At 46.0% G+C, this 27,528-nt stretch overlaps 1 protein-coding gene across 1 annotated transcript; it reads left to right on the forward strand.

Moving 5' to 3' along the window:
• The first annotated feature begins 1,351 nt into the window (after positions 1 to 1,351).
• On the forward strand, positions 1,352 to 20,040 carry LOC135529134 (14-3-3 protein gamma-1-like). The gene is made up of 2 exons (XM_064958014.1): positions 1,352 to 1,590; positions 17,964 to 20,040. Exons 1-2 carry the CDS (start codon positions 1,504 to 1,506, stop codon positions 18,618 to 18,620), a joined length of 744 nt encoding a protein of 247 aa, XP_064814086.1. The 5' UTR covers positions 1,352 to 1,503; the 3' UTR covers positions 18,621 to 20,040.
• The last annotated feature ends 7,488 nt before the right edge of the window (positions 20,041 to 27,528 follow it).

The following is a 27,528-nucleotide window of genomic DNA, read 5'->3' on the forward strand; positions in this document are numbered from 1 at the left end:
ACAACAGAAACAGACATACTGCACTACAACAACAGAAACAGACATACTGCACTGCACTACAACAACAGAAACAGACATACTGCACTACAACAACAGAAACAGACATACTGCACTACAACAACAGAAACAGACATACTGCACTACAACACAAGAAACAGACATACTGCACTACAACAACAGAAACAGACATACTGCACTACAACAACAGAAACAGACATACTGCACTACAACAACAGAAACAGACATACTGCACTACACTACAACAACAGAAACAGACATACTGCACTACACTACAACAACAGAAACAGACATACTGCACTACAACAACAGAAACAGACATACTGCACTACACTACAACAACAGAAACAGACATACTGCACTACTGCACTACACTACAACAACAGAAACAGACATACTGCACTACAACAACAGAAACAGACATACTGCACTACAACAACAGAAACAGACATACTGCACTACAACAACAGAAACAGACATACTGCACTACACTACAACAACAGAAACAGACATACTGCACTACAACAACAGAAACAGACATACTGCACTACAACAACAGAAACAGACATACTGCACTCTCTCTCTCTCTCTATCTCTCTCTCTCTGAGAGCTAAGCTGATCGGGAGGTACACATCAGGTGTGTCGGTCCCTCCCCGTTTTGTTCCATTTGCTTCAATAAACGTTTTGCAACAGAATCGGCTTGGATCCTTGCTTGGATTACAAGGTTACACACCCAGGTAACCCAGGCTGTGGTTAAGCTGTGGTCAGGCTGTGGTTAAGCTGTGGTCAGGCTGTGGTCAGTGCTGTGGTTAAGCTGTGGTCAGGCTGGCTGACTGACATGGTAGAGCTGCTTGGGCAGTTTGAACCCAGGAATGATGATGGGTCTTGGTGGATTTGTTCTGTAGCCTATTAGACCTGCACTCTGCTGCTCAACATAGAGGCTAGTAAATTACTGCAACATGCTATTCTAATCCAATCAGATTGTGACTACACATGAAAGGTACCCTAGGCTTCACAAGTTCTCCCTATAGAGACCCTACGGGAAGTCTACACAAGACCTACTGTCACAGCATGTGTATGAGCATAACCCTCTCTCTTAGTCTACGGATGTTCAATTATAGGGTGTGGTTAAATGGTTTAGAATACAACATACCACCTCGATACCACTACAGCACCCTGCACAGAGTAAAAGCGTATGATTCTAACGGTAGAATCCTATTCGTTAACCATTATCAGGCACTGACTGTGCTCCCAATAAGGATTGTTACATCACGACACACTGACACGCCTTTTTATTCTGGCGCTGACGCAATCCAGGGAAAGTGGTCATGTTGGGGAGGGAGTGTCTCGTCCGTACGCACAGACAGCAGGGAGCGGCTGAAGCAAGAGGAGTTCTGGTAACATTTCGCTGCATTGCTGAAAGTGACATATTATCATTTAAAACTTGAACAATTCTAGAATAGCATTGTATCAACGACAGCTAAAATGGTAGATCGCGAGCCACTGGTGCAGAAAGCCAGGCTGGCCGAACAGGCTGAAAGATATGATGATATGGCAGCAGCCATGAAATCGGTAAGTTCTGCTTTGGAATCATATTTCTGAGTTTAATAAGCGATCATAAATATCCGCCACTAACAGTGTCATTTCCTCCCGTTTAAAATGATATATACATTTACATAACATAATAATTGCGATGTATCTATCCTATGGCAATCATCGTTGCCTGCTTATTGTATTCCATATTTAATTAGATGTATATTCGGTGTATTAAACATGCCCTGAAAGATCATTATTATGACAAAACCTTTATCTTGAATAAGACAGGTGACAGCCAACATATCATTCCATTTACATTTTCGGGAACGTGACAGGCAGCGGCAAGGCCCATAGGTTTCTACAATACATATCCGTTGTTTTTTTAATCCAGCAATTGTTTGCACCACATTCGTTATCTAAATGAAAGGCATGTTTATTGAAACATTGAGTTATGGTCAAGTATTGCCTTATAGTATAAAGTGGGTGTCAGTGTGGCCACGGGCTGTCAGATGAAGGAAACAACAATTGAATGCGGACTGTTTGATCTTGGGGCGGTGCCTTTTTTTGCCAGGTTGCTTTTTAATCAGCTCGACACAACAAGGAAACAATGATGGGGAGTAATAACGGACAAATCATCTTGCTCTGGCGATGAAACATGTTTGTTTAATTGTTGATCTAACTGAATTAAATGGGAAACGGATAATATTGGCAAGGAGAGGCAGGGGAAGCTTCGTGTAAAATGATGTGCTTTTGGGTAGACACCAGAGAGAACAAGCAATTCAGTGGTACTGTAGCCTTACTTTAAGCTACTGTTTAAGAGTGACATGGTTGGAGGTAGGGATGGCTCAATCCCCTGATTGTGATACTGAACTCTAACCATGACAATTTCCCGCGAAGATCCATTTTTATTAGTCCTATCTAACATTGTGAGGAAATACATTTACGCACCACACACAAAGTCAGTAGCACGCGCCGTGTAGAATAAAGCAAACGTTAGCTGACTGTTGTAGCCTATATCGATTTTCGCAAAATACAATGTGTCCGTAAAATATCATCCTGGGAACGTGTAACGTAGGTGGTTGCAGAAATCCTTCTAGAACGTTCTTTGGTTGTCCTATTGCAGTGGAGGCAGACTGGAGCGTGTTAGAATGGTCGGAATGGTTCTGAATTCCATCTCTAAGATAACCGGCATTGTTGCAGCCAATGCTGTATCATTGCATCCTCCTCGACCGCGTCACAAGGAAGGCGTAGCGGGTACTTGCACGAGGCGTGTCGCAGAATGTGCCAAGGTGCAGTACCCGTATTGCACCATTTCAGGAATCGGGACTCAGCACCTTTTTATCATTGGCCTACTATTCAGACATGCATAGGGGGCTTGATATAATCAGAATGATGATATTGACTACTCGGTGTATAAACACTAGCTGAGATAGTGGATTATATGGTCAGGTCAGTATGTGGTAGTGGTCCCTGGCCTGGGATGTATGTCCAATGTGGTAGCCTGTCTAGCCTATCTCTTATCCTTATCCTGACCAAACAAACATGAAGGTACAATCTACTCAACACAGTAGGTTGGTGGTACCTTAATTGGGGAGGATGGGCTAGGATTGGAGCAGAGGAATGGTATCAAATACATCAAACACCCTTTTATTATTATTATTATTATTTAATCCCGCTGGTCATTTATGAACATTTGAACATCTTGGCCATGTTCTGTTATAATCTCCACCCGGCACAGCCAGAAGGGGACTGGCCACCCCTCATAGCCTGGTTCCTCTCTAGGTTTCTTCCTAGGTTTTGGCCTTTCTAGGGAGTTTTTCTGAGCCACCGTGCTTCTACACCTGCATTGCTTGCTGTTTGGGGTTTTAGGCTGGGTTTCTGTACAGCACTTTGAGATATCAGCTGATGTAAGACGGGCTATATAAATAAATACACTTGATTTTGGTTTCCATGTGTTTGAGACCATTCCATTTGCTCCGTTCCAGCCTTTACTATGAGCCATCCTCCCCTCAGCAGGGGAGGATGTCTCTATTACATCAATAGAATAGAGAGGGAAGAGAGCATAGCAGGCTATTCACCTTAATGAGCCAATAGTGATTGGCTATATTCACCTCTGAGGAAATGCTGTCACAGACTACTAGTGGCATAATTGCCTTTTTTTATTTTACTAGGCAAGTCAGTTAAGAACAAATTCTTATTTTCAACGATGAACTAGGAACAGTGGGTTAACTGCCTGTTCAGGGGCAGAACGGCAGATTTGTACCTTGTCAGCTCGGGGATTCAAACTTGCAACCTTTCAGTTACTAGTCCAACGCTCTAACCACTAGGCTACCCTGCCGCCCCCCAATTGCCTTGAACAGGGAGCTCTAATGTTGAACCGTAGGTTGTCACTAAGCAGTTACTGTACTACGCTGTAATAACACAGACACACAGAGTCCATTGCAGAAGCTGGCTGTAGTATTAGCCAGCAAGTCAGCCAGTCAGTATGTCATGTAAAGGAATCATGTTCTCCAGGGTTAAGGTCAGTATGTCATGTAAAGGAATCATGTTCTCCAGGGTTAAGGTTAGGAACAGGGTTAGGGTTAGGAACAGGGTTAGGGTTAAGGTTATGAACAGGGTTAGGATTAGGGTTAGGAACAGGGTTAGGGTTAAGGTTAGGGTTAGGGTTAAGGTTAGGAACAGGGTTAGGGTTAGGGTTAGGAACAGGGTTAGGGTTAGGGTTAAGGTTTAGGAACAGGGTTAGGCCTAGCTACAATGGTACTGTTGTCAACAACGCCCCACAGCATTTCCCAAAGTCAGTCCTAACCCCCCCACCCCCACCCGAGGGCACGTTTTTGTTGTTGCCATTGCACAACACAGCTGATTCCAATTAATTAAAGCTTGATGATGAGTTGGTTATTTGAATCAGCTGTGTAGTGCAATGGGCAAAACATGAAATGTTCACACGGGGGGGGGGGCAGGACTGGGTTTTGGGAAATCCTGGTCTAGCAGGTTGCTTTAGGACCATGTGGTGGTAATGTCGGGGGGGGGGAGGTCCTCCCACCCTCTAAATTGAGGCTGACTCAGAGAGGGAGGAGGGGAACCCTCATGCTAGCCTGACTACTCACACTAAATTCTTCCGCTGCCCTGTCATTCTCTACATACTTTAATCTGAGACATCATTGAAGTCGTTTGTGGTGACGGGGCATGAAGGGTGTTGTATAAAAACAAAGTCATCAGTGATTGGATCATCTCCAACCGATCAGAGAATCAAAGCCAATGACGAATTTTCAAACCGGCACTTTTACCCACCTACGTGTGTTCGGGCTCTGGCTCAACCCAACCCATCGGTTTCTGGACTAATCAGATGGCCCCAAAAGTGTTCGCATTCAGTGAAGGGTCGGCGAGGCTCCCAGATCTAGACTCATTGCAGAGAGGAAACTAACCCCATCCTAAACCCCAGCTCCCATCCTTATCCTTATGCCACCACACCCATCCTTATCCACAGCCCCAAATCCCATCCTAATCCGCAGACCCAACCCCCATCCTAATCACCAACCCCATCCTTATCCCCAACCCCCATCCTAATCCCCAACCCCCATCCTAATCCCCAACCCCCATCCTTATCCCCCCATCTCCAACCCATCCTTATCCCCCCATCCCCAACTAATACCCCCCATCCCCAACCCCATCCTTATCCCCCAAGCCCCATCCTTATCCCCAGCCCCCAATCCCCCATCTCCCCCCATCCTATCCCCATCTTATCCCCAACCCCCATCCTTAATCCCCATCTTTACCCCCATCAACTAATCCCCAACCCCCATCCTAATCCACAACCCCCATCCTAATCCCCCCATCCCCAACCCCATCCTTATCCCCAACCCCATCCTAATCCCCCCATCCCCAACCCCATCCTTATCCCCAACCCCCATCCTTATCCCCATCTTACCCCCAACCCCCTTATCCCCCAACCCCATCCTTATCCCCCAACCCCATCCTTATCCCCAACCCCCATCCTTATCCCCCCATCCCCAACCCCATCCTTATCCCCCCAACCCCCATCCTTATCCCCCCATCTCCCCCAACCCCATCCTTATCCCCCCAACCCCATCCTTATCCCCAACCCCATCCTTATCCCCAGCAACCCCATCCTTATATCCCCCATCTTATCCCCCAACCCATCCTTATCCCCCATCCAACCCCCAACCCATCCCCATCATCCTTATCCCCCATCCCAACCCCCCCCCATCCCCCATCCTTATCCCCCCATCCCCCCCATCCTTATCCCCCATCTCCATCCCCATCCTTATCCCCCATCCCCAACCCCATCCTTATCCCCCCAACCCCATCCTTATCCCCCCAACCCCATCCTTATCCCCCATCCCCAACCCCATCCTTATCCCCCCATCTCAGCCCCATCCTTATCCCCCTCCACCCCATCCATCTCCAACCCCATCCTTATCCCCCATCTCCAACCCCATCCTTATCCCCCAGCCCAGCAAATCCTACTTCAGTATGTTGTGAATTTACTGCCCATCCTGATAAATCCTGCCTCAGTATGTTGTAGCATAGACAGTTATCGCCCTTACTAGTAACATGAACCTGCTTTCATACCAACACAGTTACTAACTCTTGGTTTTTCTTCATGCCTTATGGGTTATACAACTTTTATCTATTGCATTTTTAGAAGCTGCAATGAGAGAGAGAGAGAGAGAGAGAGAGAGAGAGAGAAAAAACAACTGCAGTCGTGTATGGTTATATAACAAAAAAGAGCTACTTGAAGCAACCCCCCCCCCGACACACACACACACACATCCTCCTTTCTCTCTCTCCTTAACCAGCCATCCTCTCACAGCTCGTGACGTCAGGTAGCGCACGCCGCCTTGGTGCTCTGCGGCCTGAGCGAAGGAGAGGGTCTGCAGGAGAGATGTCACTTTAGCTTAGAGATAAAGATGGGAAACGAGGTAGCGAGGCGAGAGAAAGGAAAGTAAGGGTGAGAGATGGGGAGAGAAAGAGAGAGGTGGTGGGTGTGAGAGATGGGGAGAGAAAGAGAGAGGTAGTGGGTGTGAGAGATGGAGAGAGAAAGAGAGAGGTAGTAGGTGTGAGAAGGAGAGAGAAGAGAGAGGTGGTGGGTGTGAGAGATGGGGAGAAAGAGAGTTGGTGGGTGTGAGGTGAGGTGAGTGATGGAAAGGTGATGGGTTGAGAGATGGTTGAGAGAAAGACAGAGGTGGTGGGTGTGAGAGATGGAGAGAGAAAGAGAGAGGTGGTGGGTGTGAGTGATGGAGAGAGAAAGAGAGAGGTGGTGGGTGTGAGAGATGGAGAGAAAGAGAGAGGTAGTAGGTGTGAGAGAAGGAGAGAGAAAGAGAGAGGTAGTAGGTGTGAGTGATGGAGAGAGAAAGAGAGAGGTTGTGGGTGTGAGAGATGGAGAGAGAAAGAGAGGTGGTAGTTTTGAGTGATGGAGACAGAAAGAGAGAGGTAGTAGGTGTGAGTGATGGACAGTTGGGGAGAGCCAGGGACATGTAGAATGAGGCCCACTCTTGTGTCAGCCCTATACTAGCCTATGTCCAGCCTTGTGAGGGGTTACAGAGGTGGAACAAAATGAGTGAGGTGGGAGCTTCTTAGTCCTCCCCCTAACTCCTCCCCCTAACTCCTCCCCCTAACTCCTCCCCTTAGGAACACCCTCTTATAGGCTTTTACTACTTATATCTCACGTCTATAGACATCCGACATTTGTGTTCCTGAGGAATGATGCAGAGTAAACAGCCATTAGCTCTCCGAGAGAAATAATTGATCTTTTGGATTTCTGTTGCTTTTGTTGTTTGGAGTTGACAGCAGCTAGTGTGGGGATGAGTCACGAGAGAGCTGGGGACGATTGATGAGCTTTACGGGCAGACAGAGGACTCTATTGTGATCCCTGCACCACAGCTTCCGTTAGTCCTTTCAGTTTCACCCCAAATGCTGCTTAAACACACCCAGGCTCCTTCACTGCACACAGAGATATCAAAATGGTATCCACAAGTTCACCTGACTCTGGGGAGGAAGATAAAGGGCCTCAATTTCAAAATCCCAAAGCATCCCTTTAAAACTGCAACTTATTTTTTGAAGCCCCATGCATAATGTGTAGAATTGCAGGAAATGAACTCTCAAACATAATAATAATTTTTAAAAATCTGCTGTCGAGAGGGAGGACTGCTAAAATGTTTTGCTCAAAACATTTAGGGCGTCCAAAAGACTAGGACCGGCTCTGACTGTATGTGTGGGTAGGGATGTGCATAAGCAGAACCGCGAGTGGCCCCTCATGAGTTCAGATTTGTCTGTGGCCCCCCCACCCCCATCAAAGATGCCCATACCTGACTTAGCCTCTAGACCAGTGATGTACTTTTTCAGCGGGAACCCCATTTTTTTCTGCTAGAATTTCTGGGAACCCCAAATCGAATGACAACCATAATTTCAATCAATTTTTACATAACATTTTTTTAAATACACCACTACACCCCAACCCACTACCCCACTATACCCCACAATACCCAACCCACTACTCCACTATACCCAACCCACTACCCCACTATACCCCAACCCACTACCCCACTATATCTCAACCTACTACCCCACTATACCCCAACCCACTACCCCACTATATCCCAACCCCACTACCCCACTATAACCCAACCCACCACTATATCCCAACCCCACTATACCCCAACCCACTACCCCACTATACCCCAACCCACTACCCCACTATACCCCAAACCCACTACCCCACTATATCCCAACCCACTACACCACTACACCCCAACCTACTACCCCACTATATCCCAACCTACTACCCCACTATATCCCAACCCACTACCCCACTATATCCCAACCTACTACCCCACTATACCCCAACCTACTACCCCACTATACCCCAACCCACTACCCCACTATATCCCAACCCACTACCCCACTACATCCCAACCCACTACACCACTACACCCCAACCCACTACACCACTACACCCCAACCCACTACACCCTACTATACACAAAACCCACTACTCCACTATATCCCAACCCACTACCCTACTATACCCCAAACCCACTACCCTACTATACCCCAAACCCACTACCCTACTATATCCCAAACCCACTACCCTACTATACCCCAAACCCACTACCCTACTATATCCCAAACCCACTACCCCACTATATCCCAAACCCACTACCCACTATACCCCAAACCCACTACCCACTATACCCCAAACCCACTACCCTACTATACCCCAACCCACTACCCTACCCCAACTATATCCCAACCTACTACCACCACCATATCCCAACCCCACTATATCCCACCCACCCCCACTATATCCCAACCCACTACACCACTACACCCCAACCCACTACCCCACTATATCCCAACCCACTATCCCACTATACCCCAATCCCACCCCACTATACACCACTACACCCCACCCACTACCCCACTATATCCCAACCCACTACCCCACTATATCCCAACCCACTACACCCCACCCCCACTACACCCCAACCCACTATATCCCAACCCCACTACTATCCCAAACCCAGTACCCTACTATACCCCAAACCCACTACCCCACTATATTCCAACCCACTACTATACCCCAAACCCACTACCCCACTATACCCAAACCCACTACCCCACTATACCCCAACCCACTACCCCACTATACCCCAAACCCACTACCCCACTATACCCCAAACCCACTACCCCACTATACCCCAAACCCACTACCCCACTACAAACCCACTACCCCACTATACCCCAAACCCACTACCCCACTATACCCCAAACCCAACCCACTACTATACCCCCCCAACCCACTACACCCCCCACTATACCCCAAACCCACTACCCCACTATACCCCAAACCCACTACCCCACTATACCCCAAACCCACTACCCCACTATACCCCAAACCCACTAACCACTATACCCCAACCCACTACCCCACTATACCCCAAACCCACTACCCCACTATACCCCAAACCCACTACCCCACTATACCCCAAACCCACTACCCCACTATACCCCAAACCCACTACCCCACTATACCCCAAACCCACTACCCCACTATACCCCAAACCCACTACCCTACCGTATTACCTACACTGGGCATTGTCCTTCTCTCCTTGGCAGTATATCCAGCTGTGGCGACAGATGGTAGAGTATGGCTGACCAAAACAAAGCAGATCTCTGTCAGTTCGCATCCCTCCCTGTTAGCTGTCCACTAGCGAGTCATCTAGCCAGAGGGGAAGGTTGGGAATGGCCAGATGTAGGGTGGAGGGGAAGATAAGTTGTTTTGACATTGAAGGTACTTTATCGATGAAGGAGTGTAGTGTTATTTATCCTTATTTCACAAGTTAAGTTGACTGTTTTACAGAAACAACCTGGGGAAGAATGAGCCAATTGGAAGCTGGGGATGATTAGGTGGCCATGGTATGGGGGGGCAGATTGGGAACTTAGCCAGGACACCAGGGTTAACACCCCTACTCTTACGATAAGTGCCATGGGATCTTTCGGGACCACAGAGAGTCAGGACACTCATTTTAACATCCCATCCGAAAGACAGCACCTTACACAGGGCAATTTCCCATACATTGCCCTGGGGTATTGGGATCTCCACAGACTAGAGGGAAGAGGGCCCCCTACTGGACCTCCAACACCACTTCCAGCAGTATCTGGACCAAACAGGACCAGCCCTGCTTAGCTTCAGAGGCAAGCCAGCAGTGGGATGCAGGGTGGTATGCTGCTGGCAGGAGGAGTTAGGTGTGAAATCAGTATTTATGTCTATTAATGTTGTCTGTGTGTTTGAGGATAGGCATATACCTGTGAGAGGTACAGTATCACTAGTAAAACATGGTGTTTTATGTATTCAATTTTTTTGCGGGAATAAACAGGTGATTTGGTGACTTCATGTATTCACGACCTATACTGAGAGAGCGTGTTGGAGGGTGGATTTTGTTTCTTGGGTACCCAGTCCATGGCTCCGAGAACAAAAAATAACAAATCCCACTTGGATATCTGGGTAGAAGAGGAAAACAATGAAGGCAAAGTACTGTTTTTATATATATATATATAATTATTTATTATTTATTTTTTATCAAGGGCTGAAGTCATCATAGGCAGCTTGGAATGTTAGGCTTGGCTATGAGTCATAGATTACTTGCTCGGATTCTGGAAGTGGACTGTAAGCTGTGATCTGATTCTGGACGGGTTCTAGAACCCGTCTTACGTGGTTTAGAGGAAGGAGATTATGCTGCAAAATGGGTCTGGGAAATGGATCTGTTCCAAACTAGAGAGAGAGAGAGAGAGAGAGAGAGAGAGAGAGAGCGCTGAGAAAGATTAGACAATAAATTACAGTGAGCAATCTCCTCCCTTCTCAATCGAATGAAAGCTGACATGGAAAGATAACAGGAGTGATTTATGCCTAGACGTCACTGGATAGGCAGGGCTGGTTAGTGTGTAGTGTTGGGCTGGTTAGGGGTAGAGTGTAGTGTTGGGCTGGGTAGTGTTGGGCTGGTTAGGGTAGAGTGTAGTGTAGTGTTGGGCTGGTTAGTGTGTAGTGTTGGGCTGGTTAGTGTGTAGTGTTGGGCTGGTTAGGGGTAGAGTGTAGTGTTGGGCTGGTTAGGGGTAGAGTGTAGTGTTGGGCTGGTTAGGGGTAGAGTGTAGTGTTGGGCTGGTTAGTGTGTAGTGTTGGGCTGGTTAGGGGTAGAGTGTAGTGTTGGGCTGGTTAGTGTGTAGTGTTGGGCTGGTTAGTGTGTAGTGTTGATTAGTATGTAGTGTTGGGCTGGTTAGTGTGTAGTGTTGGGCTGGGCTGGTCAGTGTGTAGTGTTGGGCTGGTTAGGGGTAGAGTGTAGTGTTGGGCAGGTTAAGGGTAGAGTGTAGTGTTGGGCTGGTTAGGGGTAGAGTGTAGTGTTGGGCTGGGCTGGTTAGTGTGTAGTGTTGGGCTGGTTAGTGTGTAGTGTTGGGCTGGTTAGTATGTAGTGTTGGGCTGGTTAGTGTGTAGTGTTGGGCTGGGCTGGTCAGTGTGTAGTGTTGGGCTGGTTAGGGGTAGAGTGTAGTGTTGGGCAGGTTAAGGGTAGAGTGTAGTGTTGGGCTGGTTAGGGGTAGAGTGTAGTGTTGGGCTGGGCTGGTTAGTGTGTAGTGTTGGGCTGGTTAGTGTGTAGTGTTGGGCTGGTTAGGGGTAGAGTGTAGTGTTGGGCTGGTTAGGGGTAGAGTGTAGTGTTGGCTGGTTAGTGTGTAGTGTTGGGCTGGATAGGGGTAGAGTGTAGTGTTGGGCTGGTTAGTGTGTAGTGTTGGGCTGGTTAGTGTGTAGTGTTGGGCTGGTTAGTATGTAGTGTTGGGCTGGTTAGTATGTAGTGTTGGGCTGGTTAGTGTGTAGTGTTGGGCTGGGCTGGTCAGTGTGTAGTGTTGGGCTGGTTAGGGGTAGAGTGTCATGTTGGGCTGGTTAGTGTGTAGTGTTGGGCTGGTTAGGGTAGAGTTGGGCTGGTTAGTGTGTAGTGTTGGGCTGGTTAGGGGTAGAGTGTAGTGTTGGGCTAGTTAGTGGTAGTGTTGGGCTGGTTAGTGTGTAGTGTTGGGCTGGTTAGTGTGTAGTGTTGGGCTGTTAGTGGTAGTGTTGGGCTGGTTAGTGTGTAGTGTTGGGCTGGGTAGAGTGTCATGTTGGGCTGGTTAAGGGTAGAGTGTAGTGTTGGGCTAGTTAGGGGTAGAGTGTCGTGTTGGGCTGGTTAGGGGTAGAGTGTAGTGTTGGGCTGGTTAGGGTGTGTAGTGTTGGGCTGGTTAGTGTGTAGTGTTGGGCTGGTTAGTGTGTAGTGTTGGGCTGGTTAGTGTGTAGTGTTGGGCTGGGTAGAGTGTAGTGTTGGGCTGGTTAAGGGTAGAGTGTAGTGTTGGGCTGGTTAGGGGTAGAGTGTAGTGTTGGGCTAGTTAGGGGTAGAGTGTCATGTTGGGCTGGTTAGGGGTAGAGTGTAGTGTTGGGCTGGTTAGTGTGTAGTGTTGGGCTGGTTAGTGTGTAGTGTTGGGCTGGTTAGTGTGTAGTGTTGGGCTGGTTAGTGTGTAGTGTTGGGCTGGTTAGGGGTGTAGTGTTGGGCTGGTTAGTGTGTAGTGTTGGGCTGGTTAGGGGTAGAGTGTAGTGTTGGGCTGGGTAGTGTGTAGTGTTGGGCTGGTTAGGGGTGTAGTGTTGGGCTGGTTAGTGTGTAGTGTTGGGCTGGTTAGGGATAGAGTGTAGTGTTGGGCTGGGTAGTGTGTAGTGTTGGGCTTGTTAGGGGTAGAGTGTAGTGTTGGGCTGGTTAGGGGTAGAGTGTAGTGTTGGGCTAGTTAGGTGTAGAGTGTCGTGTTGTGCTGGTTAGGGGTAGAGTGTAGCGTTGGGCTAGTTAGTGTGTAGTGTTGGGCTGGTTAGTGTGTAGTGTTGGGCTGGTTAGTGGTAGTGTTGGGCTGGTTAGTGTTAGTGTTGGGCTGGGTAGAGTGTCGTGTTGGGCTGGTTAGGGGTAGAGTGTAGTGTTGGGCTGGTTAGGGGTAGAGTGTAGTGTTGGGCTGGTTAGGGGTAGAGTGTAGTGTTGGGCTGGGTAGGGGTAGAGTGTAGTGTTGGGCTGGTGTAGTGTTGGGCTGGTTAGTGTTGGGGGTAGAGTGTAGTGTTGGGCTGGTTAGGGGTATAGTGTTGGGCTGGGCTGGTTAGGGGTAGAGTGTAGTGTTGGGCTGGTTAGTGTGTAGTGTTGGGCTGGTTAGGGGGGTGTAGTGTTGGGCTGGTTAGGGGTAGAGTGTAGTGTTGGGCTGGTTAGGGTAGAGTGTAGTGTTGGGCTGGTTAGGGGTAGAGTGTAGTGTTGGGCTGGTTAGTGTGTAGTGTTGGGCTGGTTAGGGGTAGAGTGTAGTGTTGGGCTGGGCTGGTTAGTGTGTAGTGTTGGGCTGGTTAGTGTGTAGTGTTGGGCTGGTTAGGGGTAGAGTGTAGTGTTGGGCTGGTTAGGGGTAGAGTGTAGTGTTGGGCTGGTTAGTGTGTAGTGTTGGGCTGGTTAGGGGTAGAGTGTAGTGTTGGGCTGGTTAGTGTGTAGTGTTGGGCTGGTTAGGGGTAGAGTGTAGTGTTGGGCTGGTTAGTGTTGGGCTGGTTAGGGGTAGAGTGTAGTGTTGGGCTGGTTAGGGGTAGAGTGTAGTGTTGGGCTGGTTAGGGGTAGAGTGTAGTGTTGGGCTGGTTAGGGGTAGAGTGTAGTGTTGGGCTGGTTAGGGGTAGAGTGTAGTGTTGGGCTGGTTAGGGGTAGAGCCGCCCAAAGAAAGACAACAAGATTTTATCAGAAAGATAGGAATACATTGAAATAAGTACAATACTTAGGTAATACGTTCATTTTAACAGTGTTTATTCGTCCGCCCAAAGAAAGACAAAGTAAATCCCAGCGTTGAATATCCTGTTTCAGGCGGAGTATCAACGGAGGGAAATAGGCTTTATAGAGATCTTTGAAATTCCCAAATATTTCAATTTCTGTGTCGTCACTCTGGAGGGCACATGACTAAAATAAGTTTGCACGGCAGAAGGATTAGACATCAACAGACTTTTTTGTAGATGAACCTTCAACACGGATATTTGACCAACTGTCTTTAGTAGAACCTGGAGCTCTGGAAAAACAGTTAATGGGTCAAACATATTTAATAGCGTGTCCTCTCTTTCGAATACGTTTGATAGGGGTGTGATTACCTTGTTGCTATGGCTAAAGGCTCAATTACGATGACAAACAGCTGAGGGGATAGAGGACAACCCTGTCTTGTCCCATGTTGAAGTTGGAGATAGGATAAAAGGTTATTTGTGCGGACTACAGCCAAAGGGGGGGAGTAAAGGACTTTGATCCAGGACATAAAATTGGGACAGCATCCAAGCTGTTTTGAGAGTATAAAATAGATAATCCCACCCCACCCGATCAAACGCCTTCTCAGCATCAAGTGATAATATCTCTGGAGTGTCAGTTGCGGAGGAATTATAAAGTATATTTTAAAGAAGTCTGATGTTGAAAAAATAATGGAACCAGTTTGATCTGTAGAGATAATGGAGGGAAGAACTGACTCAAAATGGCAGCCAATCATTTTTAGAATATATCTTTACAGAAATTGGCCTTTTATGAACCACACTCAAGAGGTATTTTCTCTTCCTTTTTCAGAATAAGTGAAATACATGCTTGTCTCATTGTTGAGGGTAAAGAGTTTGAGGAGAATGATTCCTCAAATGCGAGTTCATTTTTGACTGCTTATAACTCCAAATTAATAAAATTAAAGTCCTCACTGAGCGCCTTGAGTATAGATGAAATGTCCGCTCTGAGGGCAGCAATAATCTTGGTCTTCAAATCCTCTGTGTTCATTTTTTCGCCAAGCCGAAGGGAGGAGCTGCCGATCCCCATTGAAGGACTCGAGCTCCTCGTTTTGGGCCTAGTGTTTTCTCTTTCGTCAGTGACTCCATTGAACTTCAACTTTTGCAACATTTGGTAAAAAAACAAGGCCTCCGTTTTTTGGGTAATGTATTTACATGTAGATGTCTTTGTTCGTCGTCTCTCTGTTGAAATCAATCAATCCTTCTATGGAAAGGGCTCGATGGGAGTAAGGCTCTGGTTGTCCACCAGAGGTCCCAATCTCCTTCTTCTTAGTTGTCCTGGCTTGGAATGTTTCTTCAGAGCAGATTTTTTAATGTACCCACGATGGTCTGAGGTGAGCTTCTTGCCTCTTTTCTAGAGTAGATAGTCAAAGTTCTAGATCCCTTTACATGCACAGCTGCAGACTGTCAAATGTTCTGGTCTTGTGAGTTTATCTTCATCACCTCGTGTTGAGTTTCAGAGTTGACAACCATTTCAACAGCTGGACACTTTCTGGTCTGGGAGTTTTAACCATTTGTAACGTTTAGCTCACGCTTCACGTCTGCATGTTAATTCTTAGCGAGTCCTTTTCAGCACTCTGGTCGAAAATGGCGGTTCCATCACACTGACACACTCTTCTGACCTAATTTGGGGCGTGGCTTAGTTAATGTTCAAAGGACATGCAAACTATGATCTTGTTAGAAAATGAAAATCACATTCCTATCTTAGCAAAAATAGTTTCATTGTTCTTCATATTTCCTACACAACGCAAAGGATGTGAACCTGACATAAACAGTGTGTTTACTTTTGAAGTTACAGTATTTTCGTTATACAGTTTTTAATGACATCACAAAAGGAAAAGCAATATGACTTGATTATTCTTTAGATCCCCACTGACCATTTCCCAAATTCTTTATGTTAGAATTATTGTTCCGAAGTTCACTCTTTGGATGTTAGAGTTTTTGGGCGGGCAAAATGTCTCTGTAACAAAGACATTCCAATCTTGATACTAAAAGAGCATAAGATTTACGATTGGCGTGAGGTGTCATTAAACCGGCCCAGCGGGAGAGAGAGGGTGGTCTGGATATCGTCAGCCATTTGCCAAGATGATCTGAGGCCTTCGATCCTCAGTCAGGAGACTCATGACAGATACTTTTGAAAAACTAGATGATTACTTGGATGATGACTTTTAAATTCAGAAAGGATATTTGCGAGAGAAAAAAATCTTTGACACTTCTCAGTTTAATCAATGACATTCAAATGAGCAATGAAAAACGGCGCAGGTATAAGTTTGTTCCACCTGAGCAAGTCTGACCACAAGTCACTGTGATGACACACCAAATGTGTTTGATTGATCGTGGGAAAAGAGCAGCAATAAGCTTTTGCTTTTGTAGATTACAGTCCAAGCAATATCTTCAAATGGTGTGACTGCTGTCGGCATCCAAAGATTATCCAACTTGAATAGACACTTGGACGTAAGGATGACAGCAGTGGTGAAGTCTACGGCGATACAGATTTCACTTCTTATTGATACCTACGTAGCGTGATAAGAAAAATATCCATAGACTCACTACTCATAAAGCACCCTAGGACCACTCACTACTCATAAAGCACCCTAGGATCACTCAATACTCATAAAGCACCCTAGGTTCACTCACTACTCATAAAGCACCCTGGTTTCACTCACTACTCATAAAGCACCCTAGGTTCACTCACTACTCATAAAGCTAAATGTAGAGCTTTTATTATTCAAAAACATAAAATACCATCAAATATCATCATAAATCTGAAAAAAAATACAATTATATGATATTTTGGCCATATCGTCCAGCCCTAATATCACCCATGTTTGGGTCGTTGTTTTCCAAGTTACTAAATGTTAACTTTCTCTTTGTCTTTTTTGATAAGACATTTCAGTTCAAGTGATATGTTGCCGTTAGTCTGCCAGCACTGGACAATGGCAATATATACCCTAAAATGTTAGTGTGCTTTTAGGTTTGGCTGTAAACTGTCGTCAAACTCCTGAGCCAACATAATCAAACAGCAGAACTGTAGATTTGTTTTCTCGGGATCCCTCAGGCAACAGGCCAAGAGCACTGCAAAGCGCCTTAAAGCAAGCAACCAATCAAGTGGGCTTAATTCTGTGCTTTTTTTAAAGATCACCAAAATCTCTCTAGTTTAGGAGGTTTGGATTATAACTCGTTTTTTTTGGTGTGTGTTTGTCATAGACAAACACATTCAGTAGGGCTACCATCAGACAAAGAGGGCTTGGTGTGAACTATGAAGTCACTGCCAGGGCCTCCATGCTCTGGCAGTGGAATTAAGGCCCTGGAAAGGAATAAAGGCCCTGAAACAGAGGGTCTGTGTCTCAAATGGGACTCTAATCCCTATATAGTGCACTACTTTTGCCCAGAGCCCTATGGCTGCCATTTGGGACACACTCGAGTAGTAGGCTTTATATCCAGAGCAGAGGGGTTAAGTATGTAAAGATGGCTGTGATGTGTGCTACACTGCATGGTCTCCTCTCTGTGAGGGTATAAAGAAATTAAACCCTGTTGTCAGACAGACACAGGCCTGTGAAAACAAAACAAAACAAGCTTTCAGAGCAGGAGAAAGCCAATGAGCAGCCAGGGACATGACGTCAGCTTACGACAGATAGGCGTGGTCCAGCCCTGGCCTGAAGCAGCTGGATACCATGACAGTTAGAGTTATCCCACCTCTGACCTCTATCGTTGTGTGAATCATCATGAATGCCTAACTGTGCATTCCAATAGCCTCTTTAGTTTTCCTGGTTCAGTGTAGAGTATGTTATCTTGATATTCCTAGCTAACCTAGCTGCTGTGCAACTCAATATTTCTTTGTTTATCATGACGAGCTATGTAGGTTATATCAATATAAAATGTTGTTTCAGCCAGTAAGGGAACACATGGTGAAATGAACATATGGCACGGCCAAGTTTTCAAGTCTGCCAATAGAAGTCATTTACAAGATAGAAAAATACTGTTTTAAGGTGAACTGAATATTATAAATATGATAAAACTGCAACACCGAACCATTCCTGTTCCTATTTTTCCCCTCTCTGTCTCCTAGGTGACAGAGTCGAACGAGGCCTTGTCCAACGAGGAGAGGAACCTGCTGTCTGTGGCCTATAAGAACGTGGTGGGGGCGCGGCGCTCGTCCTGGCGCGTCATCTCCAGCATCGAGCAGAAGACCTCGGCGGACGGCAACGAGAAGAAGATGGAGATGGTGCGCGCGTACCGCGAGAAGATCGAGAAGGAGCTGGAGACCGTGTGTCAGAACGTGCTCAACCTCCTGGACAACTTCCTGATCAAGAACTGCAACGACACGCAGCACGAGAGCAAAGTGTTTTACCTGAAGATGAAAGGCGACTACTACCGCTACCTGGCTGAGGTGGCCACGGACGAGAAGAGGGTTGGCGTGGTGGAGTCCTCTGAGAAGTCCTACAGCGAGGCCCATGAGATCAGCAAGGAGCACATGCAGCCCACCCACCCCATACGCCTGGGTCTGGCCCTCAACTACTCCGTGTTTTACTACGAGATCCAGAATGTACCTGAGCAGGCCTGCCACCTGGCCAAGACTGCCTTCGATGACGCCATCGCTGAGCTAGACACCCTGAACGAGGACTCCTACAAAGACTCTACCCTCATCATGCAGCTGCTACGAGACAACTTGACACTGTGGACGAGCGACCAGCAAGACGACGAGGGTGGCGAGACCAATAACTAGAGAGTCCCCAAAGAGACCTCCGTGTCCTGTTTCAGCCAATACACACAACACGCCCACGCGCTCACAAATGACAACAAACAAAAATTAAACTTAGACATTTTTTAATGTTGGAACTTTGGTAGCCACTTTTGCCGATGATACAACAGCAGCTGCAGTTCTTTATTTTTCCCAACGAATATAAAAAGTGAAGAAACAATTTAATTAAAAAGAAGAGTAGGAGGGGAGATGAGTTTAGTTTCTAGTATAGTTTAAAAAAAAAAAAATAATAATAATAGATAAACCCCTCCCTTCTTGATTGCCTCTGCAACTTTTGTCAAAACACCACTTGAGAATGAAGAAGGTCTGTGGTCAGTGGGTCAGTCAGTCAGTGAGTAGAGTGTGGCTGTTGCGTTAGAGACGACACCCTCACGTTGCCATGGAGACCGGCATGTTATGTCATTAGCTACATGAAGTGGAGCTGCTTATTTAACTTATGTGGTAAGGGAGGAGGAACATTCAAAATTGTAAGGGGAGATCGACGCTTGTGCAAAAATAAAATTAATATATAGAATATTTAAAAAATAATAATAATAATTAATCACCTCGCAAAAAAATAAAGAGTTGATAACAGTTTCCTGATAGAGTGAAAGAGCTATCGTATCTCTAGCCAGAAACCTCAGACTTACCAACATGGAATCTAGAAGTATGCCTCACCCTGTAATGGTAATCGTTGAATGAAGTCAGATATTGTTTGTGGTTATTGAACATAACCCAATGTTTTGTTCCCATGATCTCAGCAATTGGTTTGGACCCAGTCATCTAGAGTACTGTAACGAAAGCAGGAGGAAACACACAGCCAGTCCTCTCATGCACTGATACGCTCTACAGTCATCCAGACTAGAGTACTGTAACGAAAGCAGGAGGAAACACACAGCCAGTCCTCTCATGCACTGATACGCTCTACAGTCATCCAGACTAGAGTACTGTAACGAAAGCAGGAGGAAACACACAGCCAGTACAGTCCTCTCATGCACTGATACGCTATACAGTCATCCAGACTAGAGTACTGTAACGGAAGCAGGAGGAAACACACAGCCAGTCCTCTCATGCACTGATACGCTATACAGTCATCCAGACTAGAGTACTGTAATGAAAGCAAGAGGAAACACACAGCCAGTCCTCTCATGCACTGATACGCTCTACAGTCATCCAGACTAGAGTACTGTAACGAAAGCAAGAGGAAACACACAGCCAGTCCTCTCATGCACTGATACGCTACACAGTCATCCAGACTAGAGTACTGTAACGAAAGCAGGAGGAAACACACAGCCAGTCCTCTCATGCACTGATACGCTATACAGTCATCCAGACTAGAGTACTGTAACGAAAGCAAGAGGAAACACACAGCCAGTCCTCTCATGCACTGATACGCTATACAGTCATCCAGTCATAATGAAAGCAGACACACAGCCAGTACTGTAGTCATCCAGACTAAAGCGAAAGGAGGAAACACACAGCCAGTCCTCTCATGCACTGATACGCTATACAGTCATCCAGACTAGAGTACTGTAACGAAAGCAGGAGGAAACACACAGCCAGTCCTCTCATGCACTGATACGCTATACAGTCATCCAGACTAGAGTACTGTAACATGCAAAGCAGGAGGAAACACACAGCCAGTCCAGACAGTCCTCCTCTCATGCACTGATACGCTATACAGTCATCCAGACTAGAGTACTGTAACGAAAGCAGGAGGAAACACACAGCCAGTCCTCTCATGCACTGATCCAGTCATCCAGACTAGAGTACTAACGAAAGCAGGAGGAAACACACAGCCAGTACAGTCCTCTCATGCACTGATACGAGTACTGTAACGGAAGCAGGAGGAAACACACAGCCAGTCCTCTCATGCACTGATACGCTATACAGTCATCCAGACTAGAGTACTGTAACGAAAGCAGGAGGAAACACACAGCCAGTCCTCTCATGCACTGATACGCTCTACAGTCATCCAGACTAGAGTACTGTAACGAAAGCAGGAGGAAACACACAGCCAGTACAGTCCTCTCATGCACTGATACGCTCTACAGTCATCCAGACTAGAGTACTGTAACGGAAGCAGGAGGAAACACACAGCCAGTACAGTCCTCTCATGCACTGATACGCTATACAGTCATCCAGACTAGAGTACTGTAACGAAAGCAGGAGGAAACACACAGCCAGTCCTCTCATGCACTGATACGCTCTACAGTCATCCAGACTAGAGTACTGTATACAACAGACTAAGCAGGAGAAAAACACACAGCCAGTCCTCTCATGCACTGATACGCTCTACAGTCATCCAGACTAGAGTACTGTAACGGAAGCAGGAGGAAACACACAGCCAGTCCTCTCATGCACTGATACGCTACACAGACACAAAACATTTTCAAGTACACGGTTATCATTATTATGACTATTATTAATGAAAACGAAAACGCTAAAACGTTACCAAAATAAATGATTTTGTAGAGGGGTTCATTTGATATCGTAAGGCAACAGAATTTTGCCCTAAATTAAGGCACATTTATGTTTACAATAATTACTTATTGTAGATCTTTGAAATGACACACAGTTGACTGGAATCACACGCTCCACGATTCACCTTTCTTTTGGGCAGAGCGCTGGCCAATATATAAAACAGTTTCGTTTTGTCTTCCTTCTGTTAACCTTTTTAATTGTCAAGAAATACATTGGCCTATCATACTGTTCCCTGAGTGTAAAACGATAACTACTCCAATATTCTCCCTATTATAATACTGTGTATGCTGGTGACGTATTTACCTGTAACTTGACTGCATTACTATCAACTTATACTGTAGACGTGATGTAATTCATATGAACATGAAATGACTGGATTTCAAACTGATTCATTTTCTATTTATACTTTATATTGGGTTGTTTGAACATTTGTTTTAATCTTTGCTTTTTCTTTTCTCCATTTGCTGGAAGTACACTATACCAAAAGCAATGATTGTTAACATTAAATCGATCTGTAATGGACACTGCTATTGTGACATGCAATTCTTTTATTTGGTTTCTACTAAACAAGGGGAGGCATGAGGGGAGGGGAGGCATGAGGGGAGGCATGGGGGAGGGGAGGGGAGGCATGACGGGAGGGGAGGGGGGGAGGCATGACGGGAGGGGAGGCATGAGGGGAGGGGAGGGGAGGGGAGGTGAGGGGAGGCAAGATGGGAGGGTGGGGAGGCATGAGGGGAGGTGAGGCATGAGGGGGGAGGGGAGATGAGGCATGAGGGGAGGGGGAGGGGTGGGGAGGGGAGGGGAGGTTAAAGAACCAAAACACCAGTGTTCGCTTGACCTTTGACATTACCATCTGGTGTTTTTGTCATAGTGACATATAATGATCACATTGTAAAATAGTGGATTTATTTACAGTATCTTAATAATGACCTTTCTGTTAGTGCTTTTAAATGTCATTATGTCATTATGATTATTGCAGCGAGATAGCCAAGGTAAAACAGTGTTTCGTTTTTCTTACATAGGAATTCACTCATGGACCTGGTATCTTAATGTGAGTCATGTAGTTGTGACTCAACAGAAAAATAACAACAGTTATAAAATTACAACAATCATTCAACTGTAATCTAAATATTACAAAGATTTTCAAAATATATTTCAGTGCTGCTGTTGTTAGATTCATATCAACCATATAGGTGTTTGGCCTTTTGCGATTAGTTAGGTGAAATTAGATCTAAGATTACCTCTGGATGACAGAAAGAGAAGAGGACCTTCATGCTGGATCAGAGCCTGTCCCCTATTCACCCACAACCTTACCCCTATCCAAAGTCAACAGCATTATCTATCTGCCTGAGGAGAAGGGAGTCAGTAGGGTATCTGTAAGCAGACTGTGTTCATTACCTAGAGTAGTTATTGATTTCGGTATCAGGGTTGGTTCCTCTACAGTCAATGAAAGGCAGGGGAAGTAAATAAATAAGCACTAGAGGATTCCGCTACAGCAGGGCCTATACAGCTGACTGGTGGACAGACATGTCTGCTTCAGAGAACAGGAGGGCTGCATATAACCCATCACATAGGCTTTCAGCAAATGACCAAGGCAGTAAATGACCAAGGAAGTAAATGAACAAGGCAGTAAATAACTAAGGCAGTAAATGACCAAGGCAGTAAATAACCAAGGCAGTAAATGACCAAGGCGGTAAATGACTAAGTCAGTAAATAACTAAGGCCGTAAATAACCAAGGCAGTAAATAACTAAGGCAGTAAATTACCAAGGGAGTAAATGACCAAGGCAGGTAATAACCAAGGCAGTAAATGACCAAGGCAGTAAATGACTAAGTCAGTAAATAACTAAGGCAGTAAATAACCAAGGCAGTAAATGACCAAGGCAGTAAATGACCAAGGCAGTAAATGACCAAGGCAGTAAATGACTATGTCAGTAAATAACTAAGGCAGTAAATAACCAAGGCAGTACCTTTTGTCTTAACCAAGGCAGTAAATAACCAAGGCAGTAAATAACCAAGGCAGTAGATAACTAAGGCAGTAAATGACAAAGTCTAAGTCAGTAAATGACCAAGGCAGTAAATGACTAAGGCAGTAAACGAGACTAAGTCAGTAAATAACCAAGGCAGTAAATAACTAAGTCAGTAAATGACCAAGGCAGTAAATGACAAAGGTAGTAAATAACTAAGTCAGTAAATGACCAAGGCAGTAAATGACAAAGGCAGTAAATATTTTCCAGATAAAACTACATAACCCCTTTTTTCCCGCTTGACGAACAATGTATCAGTTGTGTATTACTCTGAATATCCACCATCTCCTCATATGATGACAATGAAATACATAGTCAACCATTTAAAAAGACTAGACCTACTGATGTGACAAAGACTACGACATGAAATGACACAAACGCATCCTCACTTGACTCGGCAATGTACAGAGCCATCTATTTTCTCAAAAAGTCCTTTCGGAAGATGAATTATCATGCCCTGTTCTTCTGTTTTAAGCTTTAGCCAATGGTGGCCGGGCTGTTCTCCTGTTTAAAGCTTTAGCCAATGGTGGCCGGGCTGTTCTCCTGTTTAAAGCTTTAGCCAATGGTGGCCGGGCTGTTCTCCTGTTAAAAGCTTTAGCCAATGGTGGCCGGGCTGTTCTCCTGTTTAAAGCTTTAGCCAATGGTGGCCGGGCTGTTCTCCTGTTTAAAGCTTTAGCCAATGGTGGCCGGGCTGTTCTCCTGTTTAAAGCTTTAGCCAATGGTGGCCGGGCTGTTCTCCTGTTTAAAGCTTTAGCCAATGGTGGCCGGGCTGTTCTCCTGTTTAAAGCTTTAGCCAATGGTGGCCGGGCTGTTCTCCTGTTTAAAGCTTTAGCCAATGGTGGCCGGGCTGTTCTCCTGTTAAAGCTTTAGCCAATGGTGGCCGTCTAGGCTGTTCTCCTGTTTAAAGCTTTAGCCAATGGTGCATCCCCTCTGTTCTCCTGTTTAAAGCTTTAGTTGCTGGTGGACGGCATCTCCTCTCTTAGCTGTTACCAGACATCCCGTTCTCCCTGGAGATAAATGGTGGTATGTTGCTGTTCTCCTTAAAGCTTTGGCTGTGGCAGGGCTGTTCTCCTGTTGAAATGCTTTGAAAGAAATAATGGTGGCCCGGGCTGTTCTCCTGTTTAAAGCTTTAGCCAATGGTGGCCTTGGGCTGTTCTCCTGTTGAAACTTTCAGGCTTCAAACATGATATAAAACTGTTCTTTTTTTGAAGAATCAACCAATGGGACACAATCATGAAGTGGAACGCATGTTGCTTGGATATTTCAAACTTAAAAAAAAAATGATTTCCACAGCTCATCACCCTGACCACAGCCATCCCCACTGTCAAACATGGTGAACATGGTTCACTTGAGGGTATTGGCAAAGACTCCTCAGTCACTGTTTCTCCCTAAATCTCCCACTTGAATAGTTGTGAAGGGGTAACTGGCATAGACTCCTCCGTCACTGTTTCTCCCTAAATCTCCCACTTGAATAGTTGTGAAGGGGTATCTGGCATAGAGTCCTCAGTCACTGTTTCTCCCTAAATCTCCCACTTGAATAGTTGTGAAGGGGTAACTGGCATAGACTCCTCAGTCACTGTTTCTCCCTAAATCTCCCACTTGAGGGGTAACTGGCTAGACTCCTCAGTCACTGTTTCTCCTATATCTCCGTCTGGGTATCTGGCATAGACTCCTCAGTCACTGTTTCTCCCTAAATCTCCCACTTGAATAGTTGTGAAGGAGTAACTGGCATGACTCCTCAGTCACTGTTTCTCCCTATATCTCCCAAGTGGTATCTGGCATAGAGTCCTCAGTCACTGTTTCTCCCTAAATCTCCCACTTGAATAGTTGTGAAGGCGTAACTGGCATAGACGACATTTCACTGTTTCTCCCTAAATCTCCCACTTGAATAGTTGTGAAGGGGTAACTGGCATAGACTCCTCAGTCACTGTTTCTCCCTATATCTCCCACTTGAGTGGTATCTGGCATAGACTCCTCAGTCACTGTTTCTCCCTAAATCTCCCACTTGAATAGTTTGAAGGGGTAACTGACATAGACTCCTCCGTCACTGTTTCTCCCTAAATCTCCCACATGTTTCCCCCTAAATCTCCCACTTGAATAGTTGTGAAGGGGTAACTGACATAGACTCCTCCATCACTGTTTCTCCCATATCTCCCACTTGAGTGGTGACTCCTCAGTCACTGTTTCTCCCTAAATCTCCCACTTGAATAGTTGTGAAGGGTAACTGCATAGACTCCTCAGTCACTGTTTCTCCCTAAATCTCCCACTTGAATAGTTGTGAAGGGGTAACTGGCATAGACTCCTCAGTCACTGTTTCTTTCTCCCTAAATCTCCCACTTGAATAGTTGTGAAGGGGTAACTGACATACTCCTCCGTCACTGTTTCTCCCTAAACATGAGGGGTATCCTAGACTCCTCACTGTTTCTCCCTATATCTCCCACTTGTGAAGGGTAACTGGCATCCACAAGAGGGTAATTGGTAACACCACAGAGAAGATTCCTTTATAATAACATTCAAAAACGACTCCCGAGTTTGCTGGTTTGGTAATCTTAATATGTTTTCCATCAACCGATCCCAAACAATTGGGAAAGTACCAGTTTTCATTAACCTCTTGAGAAGTTTCTCCAGGTTTCCTCAGTGGGTCCTGGCAGATGGGTCACCATCATCTTCCTCTCTATGGCCTCACAGGTCTCCATAATGCACTGTGACACTGTCTCCAATCCAAGACAATAGGTGAAGGCCAGGCTGCAAATAGAGTCTCCAGATGCCAAATACATGTAATGACACAATAACTGTTTTGTTATTGGTTAACAATTCTATTCTATTTGACTCTTTGCAGAAGTTGAATTGTGCAAAACCAGATGGAAGTCCACCCGTGACACTTTTGTAATGCTCGTAAGGAAGGCCCAGCCCAGTGGTTCTGGGGGAAACAATCAGAAAGAATGGAAATACACTATTAAAATATTATCATTCTTGATACCTTACGTCCTGCCATGAAGGTATACCTTTGAATTGATTGCACAGAATTCTAAATCTCAACGAATTGCAGTATTGCTGGCATTATTTTCTACCTGATAAGTCACTACGTGATTGGCTCATTTCAGCTGGTATCCCATTTCTGAATGAGTGATTATGTAGGCCTATAGATTATGAATCAGTCTCTTATTACAGAGGAATGATGAAAACCAGCACTATTAGACATTGCGGCACAGATTTGAGAAATATGATTAATAGAGCCTAAGCTGAGGTTTCTAAAGTTTACTTAAAACACGTTTAACTTTTCATTTATGTCAAACTTTTTTCAGCTCAAGAGGCAACATCAGCCTTGATAATGCTGATTCACCTCAGCCACAACCAGTGGAGTCTGATGGTGCTGAAGACGACCTGGTGTCCCCGAACCACGACCCTGTGCTTCAGACGCCAGAACAACAGTCAAAACCAATCATGAACAGGCTCAAGACCAACCACTAACAGACACGGCTCAAGACCAACCACTACAGACACGGCTCAATTCCAACCACTAACAGACAAGGCTCAAGACCGCCCACTACAGACAAGGCTCAAGACTGGCCACTACAGACAAGGCTCAAAACCAACCACTACAGACAAGGCTCAAAACCGCCCACTACAGACAAGGTTCAAGGCCTCCTGCTAACAGACATGGCTCAAAACCAACCACTAACAGACAAGGCCAGCTCAAAACCGCAAGGCCATCCCCTACAGACAAGGCTCAAGACTGGCCACTACAGACAAAGCTCAAGACGGGCCACTAACAGACAAGGCTCAAAACCGCCCACTACAGACACGGCTCAAGGCCAGCCACTAACAGACACGGCTCAAGGCCAGCCACTACAGACACGGCTCAAGGCCAGCCACTAACAGACACGGCTCAAGGCCACACCAACCACTAACAGACAAGGGTCAAGGCCAGCCACTAACAGACACGGCTCAAGCCAGCCACAAAACGGCTCAAGGCCAGCCACTAACAGACAAGCCAGCTCAAGGCCAACCACTAACAGACATGGCTCAAAACCGCCCACTACAGACACGGCTCAAGGCCAGCCACTAACAGACACGGCTCAAGGCCAGCCACTAACAGACACGGCTCAAGGCCACAGCCTAAAGCCAGCCACTAACAGACAAGGGTCAAGGCCAGCCACTAACAGACACGGCTCAAGGCCAGCCACTAATAGCCACGGCTCAAGGCCAGCCACTAACAGACACGGCTCAAGGTCAGCCACTAACAGACAAGGCTCAAAGCCACAGCTCAAAGCCAGCCACTAACACATAAGGCTCAAGGCCAGCCACTAACAGACACGGCTCATGGCCAGCCACTAACAGACACGGCTCAAAGCCAACCACTACAGACAAGGCTCAAAACCA

This window comes from Oncorhynchus masou, unplaced genomic scaffold (genome assembly GCF_036934945.1).
Source record: "Oncorhynchus masou masou isolate Uvic2021 unplaced genomic scaffold, UVic_Omas_1.1 unplaced_scaffold_1103, whole genome shotgun sequence".
Lineage (NCBI taxonomy): Eukaryota > Metazoa > Chordata > Actinopteri > Salmoniformes > Salmonidae > Oncorhynchus > Oncorhynchus masou.

Bases quoted from the DNA above. Each gene is read 5' to 3' on its own strand.
- LOC135529134 (XM_064958014.1), top strand. From the start codon at position 1,504: ATGGTAGATCGCGAGCCACTGGTGCAGAAAGCCAGGCTGGCCGAACAG. The intron at 1,591-17,963 runs GTAAGTTCTGCT...TCTGTCTCCTAG, and splicing joins TGGCAGCAGCCATGAAATCG to GTGACAGAGTCGAACGAGGC.